This window comes from Astyanax mexicanus, unplaced genomic scaffold, assembly GCF_023375975.1.
Source record: "Astyanax mexicanus isolate ESR-SI-001 unplaced genomic scaffold, AstMex3_surface scaffold_31, whole genome shotgun sequence".
NCBI lineage: Eukaryota > Metazoa > Chordata > Actinopteri > Characiformes > Acestrorhamphidae > Astyanax > Astyanax mexicanus.
Window position 1 is genome coordinate 943,583 of NW_026040041.1, and position 18,001 is coordinate 961,583.

At 36.3% G+C, this 18,001-nt stretch overlaps 2 protein-coding genes across 10 annotated transcripts in view; both read left to right on the top strand.

Moving 5' to 3' along the window:
• LOC125788905 (gastrula zinc finger protein XlCGF26.1-like) overlaps window positions 1-18,001 on the top strand; it is a 77,940-nt gene that overhangs the window by 11,973 nt on the left and 47,966 nt on the right. The window contains exons 4-5 of one of the 8 annotated variants that reach the window (XR_007429878.1): window positions 1,514-1,596; window positions 15,096-15,746. The exons of 2 other annotated variants lie outside the window; for them this stretch is intronic. Coding sequence is in view for 2 of the 6 variants with exons in the window: in XM_049472836.1 (XP_049328793.1) it covers window positions 10,017-11,668 (1,652 nt within the window). In the remaining 4 variants the exon portion in view is untranslated. Of the gene's footprint in view, window positions 1-1,513; window positions 1,597-1,733; window positions 2,347-9,873; window positions 11,669-12,740; window positions 12,818-14,876; window positions 15,747-18,001 lie in introns of those variants that run through there. 5 more of the 8 variants (XR_007429877.1, XM_049472835.1, XR_007429875.1 and 2 more) reach the window with 5 other exon arrangements.
• The window catches only part of LOC125788904 (zinc finger protein OZF-like), an 83,841-nt gene continuing 72,035 nt past the window's right edge, over window positions 6,196-18,001 (top strand). The window contains exon 1 of one of the 2 annotated variants that reach the window (XM_049472830.1): window positions 6,196-6,273. The gene's annotated coding sequence lies outside the window, so the exon portion shown is untranslated. Of the gene's footprint in view, window positions 6,274-14,885; window positions 14,960-18,001 lie in introns of those variants that run through there. The other variant, XM_049472831.1, reaches the window with a different exon arrangement.

An 18,001-nucleotide genomic window follows, 5' to 3' on the forward strand; every position in this document is an offset into this window, starting at 1 on the left:
ACTGTTTCTCTCTTTCGCTAACATCGTCTGTCTGTATCTTTGTCTCTCTCTTTCGCCGTCACCATCTGTCTGTCTGTCTGTCTCTCTCTTTCGCTTGCAGCTTCTGTTGTCGCGTCTAATACAGCATATGGGGTTGTTTTCCCTGAAGGAAAGCCGGGGCTCTCTACAACTCGCGTTCTACTAAGTTCGCTAAGCATACAATTTACAGTTAAGTTAAGTTAAATCAGTGAATAAAAGATAGACGAGAATCAAGCTTTTAAAAGAAAAGAGAAGACAGGTTTCAGGTGTGTGTGTGTGCATGTGTGCGTGAGTTCACGTACAGATTTATTATAAACAGAGTGGACAGTTTGGACGTGGGCAGCAGGCCAAGATACTGACACTTTCCCCGGGTGAGCGAGCCGAGTGTGTTAGCCTCCCTATAGATTAGGACAGATAAAGCCGGTGCAAAGATTAACCTGCCCCCGGTCTCTGCCTCGGCTACTCGTGTTTTTTTTAAAAAGGCGATCTTGACCAAATTTGGACACTGAAACCGAAGGGAGTTATATAACAAAATAAATGTATTTCAGCCCACCTGACTGTCCAGCCCATTTTCAACTGTATAAAACTGTGTCTTTGTCTGGTATCATCAGAAGTCTTTGGGGATCCAAATAAACTTGAATATTGAAACTATCTACTATTTAACATACAGTTTAAATATCTATAAGGTTACTTGTTTGGCTCCGACGCTGTCTGTCTCTCTCATTCGCTTGCAACATCTGTATCTCTCTCTTTCTCTTTTGTTCATGCCATTTCTCTTTCTCTCTCTCTCTCTCTCTCTCTCTCTCTGAGATATTATAATACAGTAAAAATGATCTAGTCTGCCTGACCTAAACTACACAATTATTACTGTCCCTCACAATAATACAGGGAAATTCCAGCATTAAAAAAATAAATCATGATTTTTAATTCATTTTAAGCGACCCACTAATATATTTTAATTTTAACAATCTAATGCTGATATTTTTTAAAAAGAACTCAAACCCTGAAATGCATCCAGTAAAATGCTTAAGAAAACATATGTGTAGACATGTTTAGTAAAACAATAACATTGTTATAAGAAAGTTCCTTTGTTATTATGAAAGGTTATTATTGCAGAAAGGTGTTCTCTTTATTCAAAGCACGGTCCAACCTTAGGGCGCTCAGCAGCTCCCAGCTCCCCCAACTCCACCCTGCTCAACTCCAACACCAACTGACTGACTGTGTCTCACACACCGTCTAAATAGTGTTTATACATGGGGGACTCAGAAGCAAAAACTGAAGCAGAAGCAAAAACTGAAGCAGAAGCAAACAAGAGATTTCAGAAGGGGGGGGGGGGGGGGTCCTAAAGGGTGGGTTGGGTAATTGACCTCGTAAATTGGGGAGAAAATTCCATTTTAAGTCCTTGTGGATAAAGTGATCAGCTGAATGCTATAAATGTATATTTTTGAGATAATTCTGTTAATTCTCTACTTTTGTTTTTGTGCTTTTTATACAGCCTGGTCCTTTTCACAGCAACAGGGAAGAAAATGATAAAAGAGGAAAAACATCCTGAGAAAGATCTCCAAATACCTCTCACTCGTAAATATTCTTTAGTTTTTTTTTGTTTGTTTTGTGTTCCAGTAGTGAAGGAACGAAAAATAATGAATGGTTTTATAAGTATGATTATATATTTTTATGCGTTTTCTTTATATTTACTCTTTTTTTCCACACTGAAGGTTTTATTGTATTCAGTGTAATATTTACTTACTGATTTTGGATCAGTACATGTCAGAGACTGTAAAAAAAAAGATGGACGCCGTGTCTCCGTTCCCAGTCATTCAATGAAAATGAAGCTAAAATCTTCCTCCATGTTGGCGATCCTGACACCGATTCTGCGCAGTAGAGACCAGAGGAGGGAGAAAGACTGTGGAGAGACCGCCTACTCATTTAAATAACCCCGCCCCTGAGGGCTGCCTCGAGGTCACAGGCTGCAGGGCGGAGCGGAGCTGACGGTCTGTTATTGGCACCGCCCATAACCAGCCCTTTTTCAATAACCACACCTTTTTTAAATAGAGCTGAATAACGTTTTAAAAAACAAATTCTGTGTGGATATAAAAATTTAACAATATAAGTATATATAGAATATATTAGAAAAAAACGTGATTGAAAGTTGTTCTGTTTTGCCATTGAAACCTATGGGGATGGGTGGAGTTTCACAGCTTTCTGAAACCAAACAGCAGGGGGCGCCTGACCTGTGGTGGCTTCACTTTTGAGAGACGATGCTCTGTCCAGCTATATACAATCTATGATACATGTCTATAATGATATATAAAGGTACTTTTATATTTACCCTATATATTTACCTGTTGTATTTATCTTCTATGCATTTTTGTCACACTTACCTGTGATATTTACCTGTTGTACGTACCTGTAAATCTATACGTAGTCCTGAAAGGTGGAGCTAGCTCTGTGATTGGCTGAATGAATCAGGTAAATCCTGGAAGAGACAGTATATGAATTAGAGAATGTTCGCACTGAATTGATGTAAACAGGTATAGTTTTTACTTTTTCTCTTGTTTTATTTTTGCAACTCTCTTTTTGAGATTCACATTCTTATTTTTGTAATTGAATCTCTTTATACATTTTACAACTACAGACACAGGGCAAATCAACAGATACATTTTAAGTTTTTAAGAATATTTATAAACATATCCATAGAGTCAGATTTGACAAGAAACTAAAATATAATAATAGTTAATAAATAAATAAGTAAATCAGATAAATCAGGAGTAGGAGTGTGCCATATCGTACCGTACACAATAATATCACCAACATTATTTTATATGGTGAACGATATTACAGCCTGAAATATGATGCTATATCACCCACCCCTAATTATCACATAAGGGTTCTACTTTTTTACTGTTTTTATCACACTGTTCTCATTTTCCATTATATATCTACTAGATACAGATTATATCTGTACTTTATCATTTATTTGACTTTAATGGATATATGGAGATATTTGGAGTGTAGTATTATTAGTATTAGTAATATTCTGGGTCATTGACTTCTGTTACAAATCTGATAAAATTCATGTATTATCTCAGGGCTGTGCCATATCATATCATATTGTATGCAATAATAAAATTATATATATATATATATATATATATATATATATATATATATATATATTCAACTTTAAACTATGTGTAATTTGTCCATTTACCAACATTTGCAACATTTAATTGGCAAATAGAGGCAGGTTTAAACTCTTCATCCAGTCCAGGTGGAGGTGCTGGCTCCAGTATAAAATGAGAAGCACTAAAATAACTGAAATTACCAAGTAGAAGTACAGGTTACACTAAGCAAATCAGAATTTAAAACAATAATAAAAAAATCTGGTAAGATGAATGGGATAAGGAGACAAAAGGCAGGTATTTATATAGTAAACAACAAGAGTAATAACAGTCAGGAAATTCAGTTCACTAATACAGCAGGAGGAAACCTGGTTCACCAGGATAAGGATAGTCCAACTGGACTGAATAGTGGTTTACACACTATAGGAAAACATGAGACCGGAATGTGCCTATACTGTACTGAGACTGAAACCGTAAAGCATGTATTTAATACACGTAGGCATTACTCTAACAAGAGAGAACATCTTGAGAGGGTAACAAAAAACTCTGTAACTTTGAAAAAAATAGTTTAGGTGGTACAGAGCCTACAGTCAAAACAGTCATAAAATTTACAAAAGATACACAAATTGCAAGAAGACTTTAGATTTTTTTTAATATAAATATATATTTTTATATCATATCTCACACAATTTAATCACACTTCAGTCCAGTAGATGGCGGTAATGCACTAAGATTGCAAGCTGCCAAAAAACAACCCAGGGCCAGTATTTCCGATATCGATACCGTTACTTTTGAATATTTTAAGCTTCATAGATCCAAAGGATCCAAAAGATCTAGGATAAAATTTCGCCAAACAATGGAACAGTAACAAAAACAAAGTTTGCCTTCACGTTAGGGAAGTAAATATTTTTTGAGATAGAAAAGGAGCAGCCACAATACAAAAATAAAACAAAAATTCTCCCCTCACTAGACATCTTTTCTAGTTCTTTGTTTCTTTTTTCAAATAGAATTGTTCTTAAGAAAAAAAAAAAAAAAGTCATTTTCTTCCTTTCAGTGCAATTCTATTTTTCCTAAATACATAGAGTGTCAAAATATAAATATATAAATATTCAGGTTGTCGCTCTCCATACCTGTTGGCTGATTGGCTGGCTCCGCTGAGCCACGTGACACACGTGCAACAACAAAAGACCAGAGGGGGGGGGGGGGGGGATCAAGCTTGAGTATCGATCTTTTTACACAAGTATTGCTTAATACCAATAACAGCGTTGGTATCGATATATTTGGATCGACCCGCCCACCTCTAGTCCTTATAGAGAAACAGGAGCTGATCTGCTGAAGGTAAAGAACTCTTCTACACTTTTACTCACTGTTTACTCTCACTTTACTCCTCACTCTCTCTCTGATGGAGGAAAAACTCTGTAAATGTAAATTGGATCTTGTTCAGACTGAGCTGTAAGAGGTTAAGTTTAGATTGTATTTTAACTTTATCTACACTTTAATATCTTTAATTATTTAACTCGCATCCCAGATAGCAGAAGTGTGATGAATCACTTCTAATGCATTAAAACAGCGTTGATCTCTGACCTCAGAATTGACTCTTGATTTATCAATCAGGAATAATTATAGGAATAGTTAGGTAATTAGTTTGATAATCATTGTGGCTGTAAGCGTACACATACAGGGTGTATTCGTGTGGTATAGAGTAAGGAGTGGTATATAAAGAGATAAATATATACTTTGAATGCGAAAGGTTTTAATGGTTGAGTTTTTTTTTTCTTGAATTCCAAAATAATACATACAGGAACATATAAGCAACAATATATTTTGGGGTGCTTTATGTTCCAGTTCATTAAAATCAGTTTTAATCATATAGCGCTTTTTAAACCTGATGTTGAAGTAAAGCAGCTGAAGTGTAAAACACTGCTTCGTCCCATATTCCAGACGTTTTTACTTGCGGGTAAATTTGGTTGGTCCGTGATTACCTTTATTTAGACGTTGAAAATTGGGCTCTGCAGCTCGGTTAAAAATGGTATGAATGGATGGAAGTTATAGATGGATGTAGAAGTTTTGTTTTTAAGATGTTAAGTGAAGCCAGATCTCAACGTGTTTTTGTTTCATAATGTTAATTGCCTGTCAGAGTGTGTTTATGATGGCAATGGTTCTCGGACCGGTTCAGAACTACAGATCACAGGCGAACTGCAGTCTGAACGCTTTTCCACTGCAGGGCTAGGTTGCCAGGTCGAGAAAAAAAAACAGCGCAAACTCAGTCTAAAACCCGCCCTTAAACTAGACCAATAAATATCTCTCTGTCTCACGTTTGAAGCAAATCGCAAAACAACTATGAGTACACGACTAAGTAGAGTAAGGTATTTATTATGAGCATTTCTATTAATCATAAAGTCATTAATAATATTGTAAAATGTTTTTTTATTATTTACTTTATAACAGTTTTATATTCCAGTCAGGAACATTTAATAGTAACATAATTAGCAAAAAAAAAAACTTTTTCTTACACTTTTCTGTTCTTGCCCCTCCTGAACTCTCCTCTCCCCTTTAACATTTTTATTAATTACCTTGTGATTTCTTGTTTCTGGTTACGTTGTGATCTCTCTCTCTCTCTCTCTCTCTCTCTCTCTCTCTCTCTCTCTCTCTCTCTCTCTCTCTCTCTCCTATTCATGCTGCCAAAAATAAAACTGAAATGAAAACACTAAAATGAAAAAGCAAATACCTTTTTACCTTTTGCACTTTCTTTTTTTTAACCGGAAATCACAAGACAATAAAAAACATTGAAGAGGAGAATGAGTAAGGAAAAATCTTGTCTTGCTACTTATGTTACTATTAAATGTTCTTGACTGGGATATAAAACTTATAATAAAACATTAATGTTACATAAGTTATTAATAACTTTAAGGTAAATAGTAATATTTATGATTAATTAATACTAAGTCATACACTCAGAGTTGTTTTACCATTTGCTTTAAACGTGTGACAGATAATATTTTGGGCTAGTTTAATCTTCGGAAGGGTGGGTTTTAGACTTTGGGTTTGGGTTGGATATATTTTGTTGGACCTGGCAACCCTGCTCCGTTCTCTCCTTGACTCCTTCAGTCTGCGCTGATGGCCGAAGGGGGAGGTATGTAGAGAAAGTTGTGCCAAGTAAAACCCAGATAATTTGGTAGTAATGAAGAGAAAAGTTTTGTTCCAGTATAATTAGATTTTATTGGCGTTAGAATTTTAAATGCATGTTGTGTTGTGCTGTAGTTGTAAAGGGGTATTTATGTCGAGGGTAGGGGGGCTTAGGGCTGGGGGCGAACCCAGGTCCAGAAAGTAAAAATCCATCCCAGGGTGTGCTGAGGTTGTGCTGCTTAAAAATATCATTATTTGAGATGTAAATGCTTCCAGAATTTGTAAATCTTGATGGAATTGATCATGTTTTGATAAAAAAAATAATTACCCAGCGCCTCTTTTATTTTTTACTTATTATTTATGTACAGAATTCAAATTAAAAAGTATAAGGATTTTGATGATAGTTTATTACGTGGATTATTATTACTGTGACAGAATACATCAACAGCACCAGGCGGATTTATTTTTCTGGATATTCCCACCTTATCTAAATTCTGTTTGTGGTCTGGCAGTTTCTAATCTGTTTCTCTAAAAACTAATGGGTTTATTCAAATATTTTGGAAGCACTAGAAGCAAATAGTAATAGTAATTAAATAGTAAAAAAAATAGTAATTTTTAATGTATTTTTTTTTATGACGAATCAGTGCCAGCAATGGCATCGTGAGAATGACCGCAGACCCCAGAGTGTAGCTAGCTAGTTAGCTTAGCTAGGTTAGCTGAATAAGACTAATAGCAGATAAGGCCAAAGTCTGAGAAATCACCATTTTGTGCAGCTGTGTGAGAAAAAACATACAAGTTATTGGGTTTTATTGTGTAACTTTATATTTTATATTTATAAATCGGACCCGTGATGGAGTTTGAGCCTGAGGTAACTAGCGTTACGCTAGCTAGCTAGTTAGCTTGGCTAGCTATTTAGCTTAGCTCGGTTAGCAAGACGAGGCTATGGCCAGATAAAGCAAAAGTCTGATAAACCACCTTTTTGTGCAACTGTGTGAGGAAAACGGACAATTTATCGGGTTTTATTGTGTAACTGTATTTCCAAATCAAGTTAAATAGGACCCTTGATTGAGTTTGAGCCTGAGGTAACCAACAGCGATTAAACTTGATTAGGTAATAAAGTTACAGAGGCAAATCTGATAAAACGCCACTTTGTGTAACTGGGAGGGAAAAAAAGACAATTTATTGGGTTTTATTGTGTAACTTTATATTATTTTAAAACAAGCTTAAATAGCACCTGTGATGGAGTCTGTGCCTGAGGTAACTAGCATTAGGTAAGCTAACTAGCTAGTTAGCTTAGCTAGCTAGCTAGTTAGCTTAGCTCGGTTAGCAGGACGAGGCTATGGCCAGATAAGTACCTAAGTATGGTCTGATAAACCACCTTTTTGTTCAACTGTGTGAGGAAAACGGACAATTTAGTGGGTTTTATTGTGTAACTTTATTACCAAATCAAGTTAAATAGGACCCGTGATGGAGTCTGAGCCTGAGGTAACTAGCGTTACATTATCTAGCTAGTTAGCTTAGCTAGCTCAGTTAGCTCAACGTTAGTTAACTATATTTTATTATTATTAAGAAACCAAGTTAATAGGACCTGTGGTGGATCCTGAGCCTGAGGTAACTGAACCAGCTTAATGCTAGCTCGGTTAGCAGGACGAGGCGAAAGTCTAATAAACCACCTTTTTGTGCAACTGTGTGAGGGAAAACAGACAATCTTTTGGGTTTTATTGTGTAACTTTGATATATAAAGTTATGTATAAGACAATATTTGAATATAATCAGACAATTTAGATTATAACTGATTATTTTAAGTTTATGGTAACCCTATATATCTATATGTGTGTGTGTATATATATATATATATATATATATATATATATATATATATATATATATATATATATATATATATATATATATATATACACATATACATATATATATATGTATATATATATATATATACATATACATATATATATATATATATATATATATAGAGAGAGATATATATATAGATATATATATATATATAGAGAGAGAGAGAGAGACAGAGAGAGAGAGAGAGACAGAGAGAGAGAGAGAGAGAGAGAGAGAGAGAGAGAGAGAGAAATATACAGGAAACAGGAAAGCCCAGCGGTGCATTGTCCACACATTCTTCGGACATGGTATAGCTGAACTGTTCATGCAAAACAGGAAACACAACTTTAGAATTCGCAGGGATCTGTAGATTCAGAACCCTCAGCTAATGGGAAAAACAGGAAATGTACTCACATATACATTTGTTTAGGATTGTTTAGGCAAATGTTAAGGTGTCTTCATACTGGGAGGAGTCGAGGAGAATAGAGTTCTTTTAATACGACTGTAAAATGTAAGAGATTCAGAGACTGTCTCTAGAAGCTGAGCGGTCTGCGAATCGTGAGGCTTCAGGGTAGGCTCTCCAGGAGCCTCCTGTTAATAAACTTGCTTTGTTTTAATAGAATCTACAACTCCTAGTGAACCTTCATAAAACACAGTATATGGATAATTGTTTTGGTGTGTATGCAACAATTACTACCAAATCAAGTTAAATAGGCCCTGTGTATGTGTCTGAGGTAACTAGCGTTACGCTAGCTAGCTAGTTAGCTTAGCTAGGTTAAGTTAAAAAGCCTGTACCCGTTGTTTGGCTAAGCGTGAGGAATAATTCAAGTTAAAAGTATGTAAAAGTATATAGTTATGCTTTGAAGTATATCATAGTTATTTTTGCTTTGTCGTTTGGATGAAACTTAATGGTGTTTAGTTAAAGCTTCTGTATATGATATTGATGGGGGGTATTATGGTGAGTGTTTGGAGAGGATTGTTTTAACTAAAAATCTGGTCTCTGTAAAATGTTTTTTTTACAGAAGTGGCAATAAATTAAAGTTTAAGTATCATTAAACATGGAATAAATATTTAACTTTTCTACTTGGAATATTTATTTTACTGTAAGTTTATCCAAATGCAATGTGTGTCCTTATTTATCTATTCAACCTAATTTAGATGTTGTAAATACGTCTTCAAACAAATGGAACATAGTTTGAACAAACAGCATGGACATTTTTTGTTGTTGTAAAAATAATGGGCACGAGTCATACTGATGTCTTTTTAAGGTTTTTTGAAGTGTCTTGAGCTAGAGTCCATTTCTAGTTACACTCTAGCACTCTAGTTACACTCTAGTTAGCTAGCACAACAATACTGTGTACAACTCAAAATAAACAAGATTAAACAAAAATGTATATTTTTAGTTTTAGACCTTTTAGACCTTGTGTTGGCTATGGCTGTTGTAAGTTAGTTCGCGTCACATGACTCTTTACATTCCACCACAAAACAACACTAAAGTACAAAATATTTTAGATTTGTATATTTTAAACACATTTTACTCTTATTTTTAAACCTGTTCATACTGGTTTTTAGCACTTTTTAATAACCAAATGAAATGACAATTAATTTATAATGATAAATAAAACAATAAAAACACCTTAATCAACATGTTACTCAGACAGGTACAGCTCCCTTCAATAACCTTACATAATTTTTGTAGACAAAAATAACCCAACTAAATGACTGACTGAGTTTTCCCCTGTTTCTCCTGCAGAAAGAAAGGACCTCCTGCTTCGTGTCTTCTCCTGCTTTGGGTAGTCATCTTGCAACAAGGTTCAAGAATTTACTTAAACAGATGCATAAACATCTCCATTAGGAATTCCTCCCACTGTGCAAAAAAAGGAGTGTAATTTAAACATGGTGTCTAAAAGCTCCGGTTCTCAGAAAACAACCCCTGCTTCCACTGGTAATGAAACAACTAACAGGACGAAACAAACGAGTCAAGTGAAAAAGAAGGAATCACATCAGTGCCCTGAATGCGGGAAGAATTTAACTACAAAGACTGGTCTCAGAATACACCGGCGGATTCACACTGGAGAGAAACCGTATCAGTGCTCTGAGTGCGGTATAAGTTTTAAAGCACAGAGTTCCCTTCAAGTACACAAGCGCCTTCACACTGGAGAGAAACCGTATGAGTGCTCAGACTGCGGGAAGAGCTTCAATACCAAGGGTAATCTAAACTTACACGAGCGCGTTCACACTGGAGAGAAACCATATAAGTGCTCAGAGTGTGGAAAGTGTTTTAGAGTACAGAGCAGTCTGGATGAACACCAGTACGTTCACACTGGAGTGAAACCGTATCCGTGCCTAAAGTGTGACAAGAGCTTTCCTAGATTAAATAGTCTTTTAGATCATGAGCGTATTCACACTGGAGAGAAACCGTTTCAGTGCACAGAGTGTGGGAAGAGCTTTACTGTAAAAAGCCATCTTAAACAACACATGACTGTTCACACAGGAGAGAAACCGTATCAGTGTTCAGAGTGCAAGAAGAGCTTTGCTAGGCTAAGCAGACTCCAACAACATCAGCTCATTCACACTGGAGAGAAACCGTATCAGTGTTCAGAGTGCAAGAAGAGCTTCGCTAGGCTACGCAGTCTCCAAATACATCAGCGCATTCACACTGGAGAGAAACCGTTTCACTGCTCAGTGTGTGGACAGAGTTTTAGGGCACAGAGTAATCTAATATCACACCGAAGTACTCACACACAGTTGAGACCTCACGAGTGCTCGGATTGTGGGAAATATTTTAAAGAAGTGCGAGCTCTTAAAATACACAAGCGCATTCACACTGGAGAGAAACCGTTTAACTGCACGTTGTGCGGAAAGAGTTTTACCACGCATTCTAGTCTGATATCACACAAGCTCATTCACACTGGTGAGAAACCGTTTCAGTGCTCGCTGTGCGAGAAGGCTTTTTCTAACAGCAAAGCTCTTAAAATACACAAACGTATTCACACTGGGGAGAAGCCGTATCACTGCTCACATTGTGACAAGAGTTTTTTGAGGCGGCGTGGTCTACAATCTCACCAGTACATTCATAAAGAAATCAAACCGCATCAGTGCACACAGTGTGAAAAGAGTTTTATAGGAAAGCGTAGTCTCCAAAGACACCAGCACTCTCACACTGGAGAGAGGCCTTATCACTGCACGGAGTGCGAGAAGACGTTTACTGCAGAGTTTCTCCTTGTACTGCACCAGCGGCGCATTCACGCCAAAGAGAAAAAATATCACTGCGAAGAGTGCGCCAAGAGTTTTACTAATAAGAAGATTTTCAAAAACCACCAGCGCCTTCATATCAAAGAGAAGAAGTATCGGTGCTCGGAGTGTGGGAAGAGCTGTACAAATGTGAGGAATCTCCAAAAACACCAGAGCCTTCATGCCAGAGAAAAAAGAATGCATCGGTGCTCAGAGTGTGGAGAGAGTTTTACAGTTAAGAGGAATCTTCTAAAACACCAGCGCCTTCATACTGATGCAGAGAGCCAGGAAAGTTCATCACCATCAAACGAGAGGTAAGAACATTATTTTTAAAGTCTGGGACAATACATTTTAAATGGTGCATCAATTTACTCATTATTTCATTTTAAAGGTGAAGACTTTGGGTGTAGTTAAACATGATAAAGAGTACTAACCTTTGTTGAATACCTCACCTCTGCTTTCCTTCAGCTTTCTCAGATCCAGTAATTTTGTGCTTTTTGCCAACACTTTGTACAGTGGCCGCACCGGGGCATGTTTTGCCCCAGCAAATCGCTTTTTACACCGTTATCCAGTCTCAATGTAGCTCCACACCCCCTTGGTAGAATCCAGAGAGCCCTGACATTTAAATTGAGGCATTAAGAACTTTTAAAAGTGCACAAGAAGCTTATTAAAAACCACTGTTTACATCTTATAACGCTTCTTTGGAGCTCCGGGCGCCACCATCACTGTACTGATAATGTCATAGACATATTTATACATAGACTCTGCAATGCCTATATATAGAGTCTGTATACACACATGTATACACACACAGACTCTATGTATAGGCTATGCAGAGTCTATGTATAAATATGTCTATGACATTATCAGTACAAAGATGGCAACGTCCAAAGATTTACCTGCACTATGAGATATAAACAGTGGTTTTTGTTTTTGTGTTTTTTGACATGCATTCCTCCATTTAGCCAAAAAGTTTTGGGACACTTTCGGCCAAGCACAGTTTCACTATTTAGCCAGATAGTTTTGAACTCCTGGACGTCTTTTCAATTCACTGTTTCAGCCGAAGGTATTTGGACTCCTAAGCTGAAGCAAACGTTTTTGGACTCAGCCCTATTAGACAAACATATTTACAACCCATCATCTAGTAACACCTTAGCAGCCTCCATGCAACACCCTAACATCTGAAACTTGAGCTGCAGGCGTAGTCACAGTTTCTGCAGGAAATGCACAGTCTAGATCTGGAGTGTAGTTCTATTGCATTCCAATAAAATGAAGCTTTTGTATATTTGTATGATAAGCATGTCGCCTCTATTGATTGATTGATTAATTGATTGGAAGTTTGTTTGTTTGTTTGGAGAGATAACTGTTGATCTGTGTTTTTGATAGTTCTGCAGAGGAGTGGGACGAAGACAGATCTGACTAAAGGACAGATTCTAGAAACTGCCAATCCGAGCTCTGCAGTGGTGAGTTGGTTTCAGCCGTTTGGATCACTGCTAGACCCATCACTATAACCTTTTGTTTTTCTGACAATACATATTTTTTTCGGGGCTAAAATTTTTTCATCATTACTCCAACTACAATTACTAAGAAATAAAACCACTGTCTCCCGTTAAAACAAACTGGCAGACGTTTTTATTGAATATTAAAGCTCTGGGCAACCAGAAATTCTTTCGCTAACGCTTGTCTGTCTGTCTGTCTCTCTCTTTCGCTAACGCCACCTGTCTTTCTTTCTTTCTTTCGCTAACGTCTGTCTGTCTGTCTCTCTTTCGCTAACACCATCTGTCTGTCTGTCTTTCTTTCGCTAACGTCGTCTGTCTGTCTTTCTTTCTTTCGCTAACGTTGTCTGTCTGTCTGTCTCTATATCTCTCTCTTTCGCTTGCTCCATCTGTCTCTCTTGTTTTTTCCTTTCACTCGCTCCATATTTCTCCATGTCTCTCTTATTCGCACGCAGCATCTGTCTGTCTGTCTATCTCTCTCTTTTTCTTGCACTGTCTGTGTGTCTTTCTCTTCGGCTCGCATCGTCTGTCTGTCCGTCACTGTTTCTCTCTTTCGCTAACATCGTCTGTCTGTATCTTTGTCTCTCTCTTTCGCTGTCACCATCTGTCTGTCTGTCTGTCTCTCTCTTTCGCTTGCAGCTTCTGTTGTCGCGTCTAATACAGCATATGGGGTTGTTTTCCCTGAAGGAAAGCCGGGGCTCTCTACAACTCGCTAAGTTCTACTAAGTTCGCTAAGCATAAAATTTACAAAGTTAAATCAGTGAATAAAAGATAGACGAGAATCAAGCTTTTAAAAGAAAAGAGAAGACAGGTTTCAGGTGTGTGTGTGTGCATGTGTGCGTGAGTTCACGTACAGATTTATTATAAACAGAGTGGACAGTTTTGACGTGGGCAGCAGGCCAAGATACTGACACTTTCCCCGGGTGAGCGAGCCGAGTGTGTTAGCCTCCCTATAGATTAGGACAGATAACGCCAGTGCAAAGATTAACCTGCCCCCGGTCTCTGCCTCGGCTACTCGTGTTTTTTTTAAAAAGGCGATCTTGACCAAATTTGGACACTGAAACCGAAGGGAGTTATATAACAAAATAAATGTATTTCAGCCCACCTGACTGTCCAGCCCATTTTCAACTGTATAAAACTGTGTGTCTTTGTCTGGTATCATCAGAAGACTTTGGGGATCCAAATAAACTTGAATATTGAAACTATCTACTATTTAACATACAGTTTAAATATCTATAAGGTTACTTGTTTGGCTCCCACGCTGTCTGTCTCTCTCATTCGCTTGCAACATCTGTATCTCTCTCTGTCTCTTTTGTTCATGCCATTTCTCTTTCTCTCTCTCTCTCTCTCTCTCTGAGATATTATAATACAGTAAAAATGATCTAGTCTGCCTGACCTAAACTACACAATTATTACTGTCCCTCACAATAATACAGGGAAATTCCAGCATTAAAAAAATAAATCATGATTTTTAATTCATTTTAAGTGACCCACTAATATATTTTAATTTTAACAATCTAATGCTGATATTTTTTAAAAAGAACTCAAACCCTGAAATGCATCCAGTAAAATGCTTAAGAAAACATATGTGTAGACATGTTTAGTAAAACAATAACATTGTTATAAGAAAGTTCCTTTGTTATTATGAAAGGTTATTATTGCAGAAAGGTGTTCTCTTTATTCAAAGCACGGTCCAACCTTAGGGCGCTCAGCAGCTCCCAGCTCCCCCAACTCCACCCTGCTCAACTCCAACACCAACTGACTGACTGTGTCTCACACACCGTCTAAATAGTGTTTATACATGGGGGACTCAGAAGCAAAAACTGAAGCAGAAGCAAACAAGAGATTTCAGAAGGGGGGGGGGGGGGGGGTCCTAAAGGGTGGGTTGGGTAATTGACCTCGTAAATTGGGGAGAAAATTCCATTTTAAGTCCTTGTGGATAAAGTGATCAGCTGAATGCCATAAATGTATATTTTTGAGATAATTCTGTTAATTCTCTACTTTTGTTTTTGTGCTTTTTATACAGCCTGGTCCTTTTCACAGCAACAGGGAAGAAAATGATAAAAGAGGAAAAACATCCTGAGAAAGATCTCCAAATACCTCTCACTCGTAAATATTCTTTAGTTTTTTTTGTTTGTTTTGTATTCCAGTAGTGAAGGAACGAAAAATAATGAATGGTTTTATAAGTATGATTATATATTTTTATGCGTTTTCTTTATATTTACTCTTTTTTTCCACACTGAAGGTTTTATTGTATTCAGTGTAATATTTACTTACTGATTTTGGATCAGTACATGTCAGAGACTGTAAAAAAAAAAGATGGACGCTGTGTCTCCGTTCCCAGTCATTCAATGAAAATGAAGCTAAAATCTTCCTCCATGTTGGCGATCCTGACACCGATTCTGCGCAGTAGAGACCAGAGGAGGGAGAAAGACTGTGGTCTGTGGTGGCTTCACTTTTGAGAGACGATGCTCTGTCCAGCTATATACAATCTATGATACATGTCTATAATGATATATAAAGGTACTTTTATATTTACCCTATATATTTACCTGTTGTATTTATCTTCTATGCATTTTTGTCACACTTACCTGTGATATTTACCTGTTGTACGTACCTGTAAATCTATACGTAGTCCTGAAAGGTGGAGCTAGCTCTGTGATTGGCTGAATGAATCAGGTAAATCCTGGAAGAGACAGTATATGAATTAGAGAATGTTCGCACTGAATTGATGTAAACAGGTATAGTTTTTACTTTTTCTCTTGTTTTATTTTTGCAACTCTCTTTTTGAGATTCACATTCTTATTTTTGTAATTGAATCTCTTTATACATTTTACAACTACAGACACAGGGCAAATCAACAGGTACATTTTAAGTTTTTAAGAATATTTATAAACATATCCATAGAGTCAGATTTGACAAGAAACTAAAATATAATAATAGTTAATAAATAAATAAGTAAATCAGATAAATCAGGAGTAGGAGTGTGCCATATCGTACCGTACACAATAATATCACCAACATTATTTTATATGGTGAACGATATTACAGCCTGAAATATGATGCTATATCACCCACCCCTAATTATCACATAAGGGTTCTACTTTTTTACTGTTTTTATCACACTGTTCTCATTTTCCATTATATATCTACTAGATACAGATTATATCTGTACTTTATCATTTATTTGACTTTAATGGATATATGGAGATATTTGGAGTGTAGTATTATTAGTATTAGTAATATTCTGGGTCATTGACTTCTGTTACAAATCTGATAAAATTCATGTATTATCTCAGGGCTGTGCCATATCATATCATATTGTATGCAATAATAAAATTTTTTATATATATATATATATATATATATTCAACTTTAAACTATGTGTAATTTGTCCATTTACCAACATTTGCAACATTTAATTGGCAAATAGAGGCAGGTTTAAACTCTTCATCCAGTCCAGGTGGAGGTGCTGGCTCCAGTATAAAATGAGAAGCACTAAAATAACTGAAATTACCAAGTAGAAGTACAGGTTACACTAAGCAAATCAGAATTTAAAACAATAATAAAAAAATCTGGTAAGATGAATGGGATAAGGAGACAAAAGGCAGGTATTTATATAGTAAACAACAAGAGTAATAACAGTCAGGAAATTCAGTTCACTAATACAGCAGGAGGAAACCTGGTTCACCAGGATAAGGATAGTCCAACTGGACTGAATAGTGGTTTACACACTATAGGAAAACATGAGACCGGAATGTGCCTATACTGTACTGAGACTGAAACCGTAAAGCATGTATTTATTACACGTAGGCATTACTCTAACAAGAGAGAACATCTTGAGAGGGTAACAAAAAACTCTGTAACTTTGAAAAAAATAGTTTAGGTGGTACAGAGCCTACAGTCAAAGCAGTCATAACATTTACAAAAGATACACAAATTGCAAGAACACTTTAGATTTTTTTTAAATATAAATATATATTTTTATATCATATCTCACACAATTTAATCACACTTCAGTCCAGTAGATGGCGGTAATGCACTAAGATTGCAAGCTGCCAAAAAACAACCCAGGGTCAGTATTGGCGATATCGATACCGTTACTTTTGAATATTTTAAGCTTCATAGATCCAAAGGATCCAAAAGATCTAGGATAAAATTTCGCCAAACAATGGAACAGTAACAAAAACAAAGTTTGCCTTCACGTTAGGGAAGTAAATATTTTTTGAGATAGAAAAGGAGCAGCCACAATACAAAAATAAAACAAAAATTCTCCCCTCACTAGACATCTTTTCTAGTTCTTTGTTTCTTTTTTCAAATAGAATTGTTCTTAAGAAAAAGAATTTAAAAAATAAGTCATTTTCTTCATTTCAGTGCAATTCTATTCTTCTTAAATACATAGAGTGTAAAAATATATATATATAAATATTCAGGTTGTCGTACTCCATACCTGTTGGCTGATTGGCTGGCTCCGCTGAGCCACGTGACACACGTGCAACAACAAAAGACCAGAGGGGGAGGGGGGGAGAAAAAAAGCAAGCTTGAGTATCGATCTTTTTACACAAGTATTGCTTAATACCAATAACAGCGTTGGTATCAATATATTTGGATCGACCCGCCCACCTCTAGTCCTTATAGAGAAACAGGAGCTGATCTGCTGAAGGTAAAGAACTCTTCTACACTTTTACTCACTGTTTACTCTCACTTTACTCCTCACTCTCTCTCTTAAGAAGGAAAAACTCTGTAAATGTAAATTGGATCTTGTTCAGACTGAGCTGTAAGAGGTTAAGTTTAGATTGTATTTTAACTTTATCTACACTTTAATATCTTTAATTATTTAACTCGCATCCCAGATAGCAGAAGTGTGTTGATTCACTTCTAATGCATTAAAACAGCGTTGATCTCTGACCTCAGAATTGACTCTTGATTTATCAATCAGGAATAATTATAGGAATAGTTAGGTAATTAGTTTGATAATCATTGTGGCTGTAAGCGTACACATACAGGGTGTATTCGTGTGGTATAGAGTAAGGAGTGGTATATAAAGAGATAAATATATACTTTGAATGCGAAAGGTTTTAATGGTTGAGTTTTTTTTTTTCTTGAATTCCAAAATAATACATACAGGAACATATAAGCAACAATATATTT